General features: G+C 55.4%; 1 protein-coding gene across 1 annotated transcript; it reads right to left on the bottom strand.

The window, feature by feature from the left end:
• Positions 1–923: 923 nt before the first annotated feature.
• On the bottom strand, positions 924–3,478 carry NKX2-3 (NK2 homeobox 3). The gene is made up of 2 exons (XM_006089944.3): positions 3,106–3,478; positions 924–1,663 (listed from the first exon to the last, which is right to left on the bottom strand). Exons 1-2 carry the CDS (start codon positions 3,476–3,478, stop codon positions 924–926), a joined length of 1,113 nt encoding a protein of 370 aa, XP_006090006.1.
• Positions 3,479–10,559: the final 7,081 nt, after the last annotated feature.

Consider the following 10,559-nt stretch of genomic DNA (forward strand, 5'->3'; position numbering starts at 1 on the left):
GCAGGGCCCAACAGGCCTGCGATCGCCCAACTGCTCTCCCTTACTCACCTGGTCCTCCCCTGCCCGCCGGATTTAAAGGATCCCTCCCCACTGGGGTGTGGGTAGGGGGCTAAACAGAGTCTGTAGCCGGCTAATGGTTTGGAAATATTGCACCTTGTTTATTGACTCCTGTAGTGTATGGCAGCGGGTGTGTACACGGCATGTGGATATAGTTTTATATATATATTATATGTGCTGAATACAGAATACGAAACAGAAAGGAACCCGGTGACACCTTCCACGGGCCACCAGGTCCCGGATTTGTTCAGCCCCCAGATTGTTTATCTCGCTTCGCTGGTTTTTCTTGAAGAGTTCTACCCCCGGACAATCCGAAGATCCAGGCCGAGGAATCTCTGCTGAGGGCAGGCGGTTGGAAAAAGGAAAATCGAGTGTAGTGTGGCGCTCCGGGCCCGCAAAGGGGGCCAAAGGTCCGTGGGGCTTGGGGATTTCTCAAGCCACGACGCCCATTTGTCTCTCCTTCATGCTATTTTGTGTGTGTGTCTTTGGGTTCTCCGCCAACGCTTTGAGGAGGCCTTGGGAAGCCCGAGGGAGAGAAGCCTTCTCGCTCGGGGAGAACCGAGCGGCAGCAAGATTCCCAGCCTCTCGCTCTCCGTTCAGGGCCAGGTCGGGGCCACCGTCCTCCCCGGCACCAGCCGGCCTTTCTGCCTCGGAGTCAGTCTCCGCACCGGCCCTGGGCATCCTCCTCGCCCCTGAGACCCCTTCCTCAAGCCGAATGTGAGCTGCGCTCAGGGCTCTCTAGTGAGCGAGACGAGTTTTGTTTTGTTTTGTTTTTGTTTAACAAGGGGACTTGGCCCTTGGATCCAGCCTTTCTCGCACTCAGTCCCGCGGCGCCAGGCTGTGGTGGGGCGCCCGCCGCCTTGACCCTACCAGGCCCGGATGCCCTGCAAGGTGCCCTGCGCGCAAGCTGCCCCGGCCGCCGCACCCTGATGCAACGGCTGAGCGCTGCCACCGCCGCCGAAGCCGCCCAGGTTGCTCACGTTCACAAAGGGGCCGCCTCCGGCCGCGCTGCAGGCGGGCTGCAATGCCGCGGCCGCCGCAGGGGCCCCGCCGCCCCCTCCGCCGCCGCCGCCCGCGGGGTACGCACAGCCGTAGCTACCGCTGTAGGCCGCAGCGGCGGCGGCGGCGGCGGCGGCGGCGGCCGCGGCCGCAGCCGAATTTCCATAGCCGTAGGCGGGGAAGCCGTTGTAGGAGTAGGCGCCCGCGCTCACGCTGTAGGGCGCCCCGTAGGCTTGGGCGCCGGGCGTGACGCACGGCTTCCCGTTCCGCACCAGCACCGGCACCGCCACGTGGCGCGGCGGCGGCGGGGGCGCGTGCGCGCCCAGCTCCAGAGACTTGTCCTGCCGCTGTCTCTTGCACTTGTACCTGCGATTCTGGAACCAGATCTTCACCTGCGTGGACGTGAGCTTCAGGCTGCTGGCGAGGTGCTCGCGCTCCGGCGCCGACAGGTACCGCTGCTGCTTGAACCTGCGCTCCAGCTCGAAGACCTGGGCTTGCGAGAAGAGGACCCGGGGCTTCCGGCGGCTGCGTGGCTTCGGCCTCTCGCCATCCTCGGCCGCCTTACAGTCTCCCGCCGCCTCCAGAGGCTTCTTCAGCTGGCAGCTTTCTGCGGAAGAAGCAAAACATCAGCGTCCCTTAGATGTGCCAGACCTCACGACAGCTCCGGCCCCGGAGCACGGTGCCCTTGTTGGTAGCTGCACGGAGCGTGCGGTAGTAAATGTCTAGAGTTTTTGGAAAGTTTGTGGCTCCTTCCAAGCACAGTTAGAACGCCCTCGAGGCACGTTCCACGGGGAGGGGTAGTTATAGTTAGTGCGCGGCGTTTATTTAGAACTTGAGCATCTGCGAGAGAGATTACCCCGTATTACATGTGCGGCTCAGCGTGCTAATGACTATTTTCAGGATGCACGTTTGCAACTACATAATAACTACAGTATTTGCAAACTCGTTTGCCTTCCACGCCGTCACAGATAGCGGAAGGTGTGAGGCGTGTTGGTATCTGGGAGCCGGTATGCGAGAGTTGCACGGACATCTTTCTGATAGAAAGTGTAACGCTCGTGCATTGCCCAGCGACTAATTTGTGCTCGTAAAGCACTGCATGCTCACAGCTAAATGCCCGTGTGATGTCGTCTGTGCTGCCTTAGAGAGAAAGGAAATTTGACTGATACAGACAGCTTCACGTCGATTTTAGGCCCAGGGGAGCTGTCAGAGGGGAGGCAGGCCTCGGCTTTGGCCAGATCAAATTTCCTCTTGGGGAAAGAGATTCCACCGTGTCCCCTCAGACACAAACACCTCCTTGGAGGTTGTATTCAGTTATCTGAGTTCCCTGCCCAAGTCACCTCCCATCCGATGGGAGCGCCGGGATCTTAGACTAAGTCTGGCGCGGTTTTCCTTCGGCCGGAAGCAGCACTGCCTGGGACACAAAGCAAAACGTTAAGAATTCTTTAAAAAAAAGGCCGGCGCCTCAGGGGTGTGAGTGCTCTGCGGAACAGACTGTGTTCCCACGCAACCTCTCTGCCGGGTGCTGTGGGTTCGAGGACGCTGAGCTCCAAGTAAAGAGAAGAGGAAATCACTCAGCTGGTCTCTAGCAAACTTCCTGTGCCCCGTGGATGCTGGACACAACCTGCTTGGACCCCCCTTTTTTTCTGAAAAGAGGGACCACTGCTCTGGCATCAGAGAACTGGTCTCATGCTAGAGGGAAGGTGGAAAAGATTCAAGCTCTGGCCCCTTTAGCTCTTGGAAAGAGCAAAAATACAGTGAGTTTGCCCGGACTCAGCGGCTGAGCCCCTGTTGCTTATCTACATTAGGGCGGCAACACCGACCTTCCCTTCCCTTAGGGGCTGCATGGACCCCTCTCTGGGAGGAGGAGTTGTCGGGGTCACCTGGTCCTTCTCCCTCCACCCCAGGCACCTGCTCTTTGCGGAGTTGTCCTGGACCAGGGCGAGGCATGACCCCAGCCAAGGGCTAAAGGGGCAGGTTTTGGGGGGTATCTGGGGGCGCTCCGCCATTGCTCCAGATGTGCGGGTGCGTTTCCTTCCCCCCTCTACTCACTTTGGCTCCGGTCCCTCACGACCTCGGAGTCCTCTTCATGTTCCTTAGGCCCGCCGCATGAGTCTCGCAGGACCGCGTGGACATAGCTCTGCGGACAGAGCCCAGAATCCCCGTGGCCGTCGTGGCCGTCGGCCGTGGCTAGTGAGTTCAAATAGGACAATTTCTCCCCTTCTTCTTCCTCGTCTTCTTCCCCTCCGTCAGAAAATTGCGTCCCATCGGCGGTGGCCAGCATGCAGGGCGCTGAGTGGAAGTGGTGCTCCAAGTCCGCTTGCAAATGAGCGCCGTGGAAGTGCTGATGCTGCTGCTGCTGCTCCAGGTTCAAGATGTCTTTGACTGAGAAAGGGGTGGAAGTGACCGGGCTTGGTAACATCATCAGGGCCACTTAATTTTCCAGCCCAAATACTCAATAAATCCCGGCGGGGGCGGGGAGGCAGCGCAGCGCTCCAGCTCTCCTTCTGAACTCCACCGCGGCTGCCGAGTGGGGCTTTTGACAGACGCGGTCCTGCTCCAGTCTAAATCGGCTCCATTGGCCGGGACCTGGGAGTCTGGGTTTTGTTACAGCCACTGCAGGGTCTGGGCCCTCGGTGGTGAAGCCTGTGTCTGAGGTTCGTGCGTCATGCCAGGGGCGGGGCTCTCGCCTCAACCTCGGTTCCCATTGGTTCCAGCTCATGCGGACCACGCCCCCCACTTCCACTGCGTGGGGAGTAGTGACCCGACCAGAAATAGACAAGTCCTACGAGAGAGGCTCCAAGTCTGAGTCGCTGCTGGTGAGTCTGCACCGCCTCGGGTGCCCGAACACCACTTCCCGCCCCTTCTGGCTGCACCTTCCCGGCCAGCGCCAGTTCTGGGAGGTTTCCTGTCCGCAAACCAACGCTCTCGGAAGGATGGATGGCCCAGGAGCATGATTTTTCCAGCTGCTGCGGGGCAGGAGAGCTTCCTTGCCTATAAATACCGGGCATTAGATCCCCAAGGAGGCAGAATGTTTTATATATCCATAGATGATCGACGTGTCCGTTCCCGCCTCATTGACTTTGCTCAAGCTGTTCCCTCCCATTGGAACGCCTTCCCCACGCTCCCACGCTTGTCTCCATGAGTCAAAAGTGTTCTCCAAGGTTCAGATCAAATACCACCTCCTCCAAGAAAGCGTGCCCCCCTGGTCGCCTGGCCGGAGCCCATCTCTCTTGAATCTGAACTTGCAGCGTGTGTTAGTAAAGGACATTCGGTCACTTACTACTTCCCACTATGGCTATATTGCCTACTTGCCCCACCCAGGTAGACTATGAGCCCCCCCAAGGCAGGGTCCCGGTTGCATTTGCCCTTGTATTTGTCTTGCAGCAACTGCACTCAGCAGGTATGTGAGAGACAGTAGGATGGAGTTATTACTGAACTTTGTTTTCTCACAACTCTTGGTTTGAATCCTAGCCTAGTCAGTGTGTGGCCTTGGGCGTTTCTAAGCCTCAGTTTCTTTGTCTACAAAAAGGAGACAATAATACCTTCTTCAGGGTTGTTGCCAGGGATAAATGAGGCAAAACATGCCAGGAGCCAGGGGAAGGCCCCACACATGTTAAGTGCTCAAATACATGTCAATTACTGCTATTCAACATTAGAGGTCAAGCAGTGTTTGTTGACTGCACTGTTGAGACGAAGCTGGAGTCCTGCGCACACGGTGGCTTCATACAGTCTTGATGAAGAATCTGTCCTCAGAAGGGCGGTGAAAAAACCAGCCCTGGAGACTGTCCTTTCCGCCTATTGAAATTGGGGGCCAGTTTCTAGGCCTTGACCCTTGGAGGCCTCTAATTTTCCCAATCCACACACCTTCTGGCGCCCTCGTGCGGCCCCCTTCGTGTATTCTAGGCGAATCTGTGGGGTCTCCTGAGATACAGGAAACTCCACGCTGGTAGGGATCATCTTCCCGCACAATAGGCGTTCGCCTGCCAATCCGCCCAGCCCCATGAGGAACGGGGCGCAGCTAAAGACCCGGCATAGCGCTGGCCTTGAAAGAACAGAGATCTGTTCCCAACCAACCTTGATGCTCCATCCGGCCTTAGCTGCCCTAAGCATTTTTTTATTTTATTTTATTTTTTGGCAGTTGAGATGGTGGAATTGGGGGAGACCGGCTTCCGCTGGAAGGAGCGGGGTGGACCGCGCAGGGACTGTGGACAACGTCCCTGGGCGGTGGCAGACATGGAATGGGAGTGGGGAATGAGGGTGGAGAGCTGCCAGCGGCCCCCCCCCCCCCGCCCCTTTCCTCACTCCCCCGCAACAGCAGGAGGAGTGGGTGTCCAAGACTAGGGAGAGAAAGAACAGCCGGTCGGGAGGTGGGGAGAGGCGGGGCGGTTCAAGAGGGAGCGGAAATGGTGGGGGAGTCAGCTCCTGGGGAGCTTGGGGAGCTGGGACGCGGCCGCGCGGGCCACGTGCGCTGGGGAGTTCTTAGGTGCCAGTGGCCGGTGGGCTGTGGGGGGACCCTTTGTGGGCAGGGCCTTGCGCCAGGAAGACCTCTCCCCAGCTACTGGGGCACCCCGTGCCTTTCAGCGGTGAATTCTCAGACTATTGACGCCCCAGGCGGGCCGGCGTCTCCAAACCAGGCCGTGGTGTTGCTGAAAGAAGGATGCGCCTGGTTTTGCGGCAGATCAAGAATGCTTGGGCGCAAAGATCGAGAAAGAGGTGGGGGTGAGTGCACGGCACGGCCGGCTGCGAGTCCTTGAGCGTGTGCGTTGTGGAGTCAGGCAGATGTAAGGGAAGGAAGCTGCGCTCCAGCTTCACCCCTCCGCCCCCATCTCCAGGGGTAGACGCCTCGCGGGGGAATGTTTGGCTCCCCTCTGGTCCTCATATTTTTTTTTTTACGCTTCTCTGGGTGCTTTCCTTACGTGATTCCAAGATTTAGAAAACAGAAAAAAGACAAAAGCTACCGACACTATCTCTCGCATTTCCAACGAAGCCTGCATTTTCCCTTGCTACGTTCTCTGGCTTCTCGGCAGCACCTCGCTCCTAAGCTTTCCCTAAGTTCATCTCTGAGACCCCCATCTTAGATCCCGCGGCTGGGCACAGGGAACAACGAGGTATGGCCACGCACCCTCTGGAGTCTGTCCGGTTGCCTCCTCCCCGAGCACGTAGAAGGCTGTCTCCTCCCCACCCGCAGGCCCACTCGGTCCGTTCTCCTCCCCATCCGCTGCCACCAATACCCACCCAGATACCCTTGGGCCAGGCCTGAGTGGGTTATCTCCTGCGTCCCCTGACCGTGTTGCTCCTCAGCGGGCCGCCTGGGGACGAGTTCAGAGTCGATGGGCTGAAGGCTGGTGAGGATCCGGAGCGGGGAGCCCAGGTGCTGGGGCTTAGCAGGCGGTTCCTGCGCCCTGTTCCCCTTTGCTCTTCTCATACCCAGCCCCGCGCAGGGCTGATCTATGGCGGCGAGGGCGGGGGTGGGGTGGGGTGGGGAGGAGAACGGGAGGCGGGGGAGACTTCTACCTGATATCTGGTCTAAAGCAGGGGCTCCAGTCATCTCTGGCTGCCCTCCCCTGCTTTGGGTGCGTCTGGTTCCCTGGAAGTTGAATTTCCCAGCCGGGATCCTCACCAGGCCGATCTCATCTAAATAAGTGGCCTGACTTTTTGTACCAGCCGGCAGCCAGCCCTCCCCTAGACTGGAGAGAGTGCAGCCACCAGCTGCGCACCCCTGCCCAGGAGGAAAACCCCAGAGCACCAGTTACCTTACAGCCACCGTGGGTTCTCCGGAGTCACTTATCAGAATGTGGAATCTGTTTCCAAGGAGTATCCAGTTACGATTGTGTTCTGGGGCATTTGCATTCTCTTGTCTGAAACGAGGATCTTTAAAATCCTGGAGCTGTGCTCAACTAATAATAGGTTTTCGTTCCAGACAGTTTAGCTAATTACTGTCAGATAAAGTAAATATCATTGCACCCATGGAAGCGTTTGGTTTTATTTTAATCGAGTGTAGTGCAGGGTAGTATCTGCCTGTGTATGTCAGCTTGTCACATTATGCAGCTATGCAAGTCCCCTTCCTCCCATATGCGATTAAAGATCATAGTAAAATGATGGCAAACTCTAGGAGGGGAAAGTGCTATATAGGTTCATAAGAGATAAATAAAACTATACCTTTTTTGGAGAAAAGTCATGTGCTACCCATTAAAATAAATATGTTCTCAAATAAAAATGTGATGCTTCTTTGAAAACTTTGAAGTGTTCCCATAAGTTATTATTGTCTACACAAAAATTACCTCATTAATATCGATATGAATATAGGCAGATAATCGATCATTTTAGTTATATATGCCACTGTTTTTGTTGTTACCTTCGAACTATTCAAATAACCAGTTAATTCTGTAACCAAATCCACAAAAAGGTTGAAAGTTATTGTGGCTTTCTAATCTCAATGTAGCACCAAAGTCAGAAGTGATATTTCTATTAAAGCATAAAAAACCGTCCTGTGATGAACTCACAGCTAGCCAAAACCACATGATAACATTTCAGCAGAATTTTTTTTCATAGAATTTTAAAATTTTTTACCGCTCTCCTAGAAATTTTATTTTTAATGGCTCTTAAATAAACAAGTAAATAAATAAAAGGAAAAAGTTTCCTCTTTAGCGGCAGCACTAAATAGGCTTTTGTTATTTTGTTGGTGGTGTGTATGGGTGCATGTGTTTTGGTTTGATTTTTAGTAGAGGGATGTTAGGAAGCTATTCAAATTTTTTGATCAATCTAGAGGCAATAGTGTTTTGTGAGAAGGTTGAATACATTTTCTACTTTTCAAGAAACATCAACTTGGCAGGTCAGTCCCAGAAAGCACCGAACTGATCTAATTCTGTCAGAGGAAATTTTTCCTCAGTTTGGTAATTTTGTAATCGATTTTGAAATGTCATTTTAGCTTGTTTTGCATGTATTTGTGTAAATGCCATATTTTTCCATTTTGTGTCTGGAATTGAGTTTTCTAAAGAAGCTACCACGTCCCTTCCCTGGGAGAAAACCAGTCCAGGTTCAGTAATCCTGTAAATCTTTGTAAATTACAGGCCCTTGCGGAGGAAGTGAGTTTCGATTTCTCGGGGAGAGGACTGTCCACATCTATGTGTATCTGCTCCACTCCAAAACATTTTAAGATAACAATGTAAATACAGCTTTCGTCACCAAAACAAGTTCTATTCTGCCCATAAAACACGCGTTAGAAAGGCTAACTTTGTCGAATGAAAATTAATGCATATTTTTTCAAACAATAAAAAAACGCCCACAGAAAGGATGCCTAAACACAGACGTTTTATTTGTACTATTTGGGAGTGCAGTGAAGTTTTAACTTGGGGATTAAATTGGAATTCTGGACGCATTCCTTAACTTCTTTTTAGTGTGAGTTTAACTTCCTGTAGCAAGACTTGAATGTCTATAGACTTTTTAAAATATAGCCTGACTTCAGAACTGCAGCTGCAGTCTTTGGCGAATAAATTCACGTAAACCAGAGCTCTCTGCGGGCTCTCTGCAGATCTCTGAGCGGTGCGGGTGGGAGGTGGGGGAATGTGGTCATCAAGTTCCAAGAAGCAGAGATTCTTTGTGACTCTTCCTACAGCGATCTTCTCAACCCCGTCTGCTTTCCACCCCAAGCCCTGGGACTTTGGCCAATGATATAGAAATCTTTTCTCAAATCTCTGTGAGAGTCAAGTTAGAGCAAATAACTTCAAAGCGTTTGGGAACGAAATAGACCGTTCGCACTTGGAAAGAAACTTTTGCCGCATTCTTATCTCTTTAAAGCAACACCTTGTCTCATTTTCGCAGTGTTCCGCCTGGGATTCCTGGTCTTTGGTCCCCGACGGGGAAGAGCGGTTCCCAAGGTGCAGCGGGACCTTTGCTGGTCCCTGGGCGACCCCCGGGTCTTGGGACCCAGCCGTCAATTTGCCCTTGATTCTCTGGAGCTCCCGGGGGCACCCAAGGCGTGTGTATCTGTGGCCTTGGCGACAGTCCCAGCTTGCCTGATCCTGCGGGGATTTTTGGGAGGGAGTGGGGGATGGGGAGGGAGGTGCTATGGATTGCTGGCCTTGGTCGGCACAGGCTAGGCACCTGACTTGGGAAGACCAAGGGCCCCGGGGCGCCGCGGGGCACCAGGGCGCACAGCTACTGCGGCAGAAGGCGGGACAAACCTGGGGAGCCGGGTCCAGGCCAGCACTGGGAGCCTGGACATCGCGGAAAGACGCCGCGGTGTCAGGTCGGAGATCAAGGACTGGGGCCTTGAGGCTGCGGGACTGTAAGGTTTCCAGGCTTCACTCCGCCGTGTCAGCCAGGGCGCGCGTCTCCGAGCCCACGCGCTTGGTCCGCGCCGGGCTTCTCCCGGGCGCCTCTCTCTCCAGCGGCCGCCCAGAGCCGGACCCTAACCAGGAGCCCGCGAAGATGCCGCTGGCTTCTGTCCTTGAACCTGCCTGAAGGTTCTCCGACTCCACTCGACCTCTCCGGACTCCCGCCTACCGGGGAGAAAGACCTTACCTTTGGTGGCTCCCGGTACTCAGAGACCCCAGAGAACCTCGGACAGTCCCGGACCCCAAACAGTCCCTCTGGCAGCCCCTCCTCTTCCCCCTCGCAGCCAGTCTCTTTCTCCTGTGGCCCCTTCCTCTTTCACTGGGCCCATCTCTGGCTCCCCCACCTCATCTCTTCCTCACCCCCCCTCCTTTCCTCACTCTCTCTCCCCGCCACCCCAGGCCCCTCCATTCTCCTTCACCACCTCCTCCTCGTCTCCCTGGCCTGCTTTCTCACTAGGTCCCCATTCCTCCCCACCTGTTTCACTCTGCCTTATTTTTTCACCCCCTCCTCTCTTCTCCCACCTTACTGTATTTCTTTCCCCCTCTTTTTTCACCCCTCCACTCTGAAGCTCTCATATTTTTTTGTCCCTGGGCCCTGCTGGTGTTTGGTATGGAGGGAATCCCCCCTCCCGCGCACTGGAGGCCTGTACAAGGTGGGATCTCACTATACAACCCAGCCCGGCTCCCGAGTCCCAGGCCCCTCTCCCCCACGTCACCCCAGGGCCTACTCTGTCTTGGGAGCTGCTCATAAAAATGTCCAAGCACCTTGGGTGTGTGACAGGGACGCCCCTCTGCACCCTGCTCCAGCCTGTAGGACCTCTCCCACCTCCCGGGCCCCCAACCTCCAGCAGCCTCAGCTGTGGACCCTGACGGACCTGTGGGGCTCCAGGTGGCAGACTTGGCCACCCTCCCTGTGGAAATCCCCGCTCCAGGCAGATCCTGCAGAGCCTCCACTTCCTTCTATTGTGGCAGTCCCAGGAGGATCACAGAGGAGCTGGAGGGGACCACAGGGCCCTGGGCATCCCTCGAGGACACAGATGGGGGCTCCCCGGCCAGGGCCAGCCCTTCCCCCACTACACACACAGGCAAGAGCAGACTGACCTGGCCTTCCCTTCTGTTTCTTGCCTGCCAGTCCCACCTTAAAGGCGGGGGGGGGGGGGGGGGGGG

This window comes from Myotis lucifugus, unplaced genomic scaffold (assembly GCF_000147115.1).
Source record: "Myotis lucifugus unplaced genomic scaffold, Myoluc2.0 scaffold_66, whole genome shotgun sequence".
In the NCBI taxonomy this organism is placed as follows: domain Eukaryota; kingdom Metazoa; phylum Chordata; class Mammalia; order Chiroptera; family Vespertilionidae; genus Myotis; species Myotis lucifugus.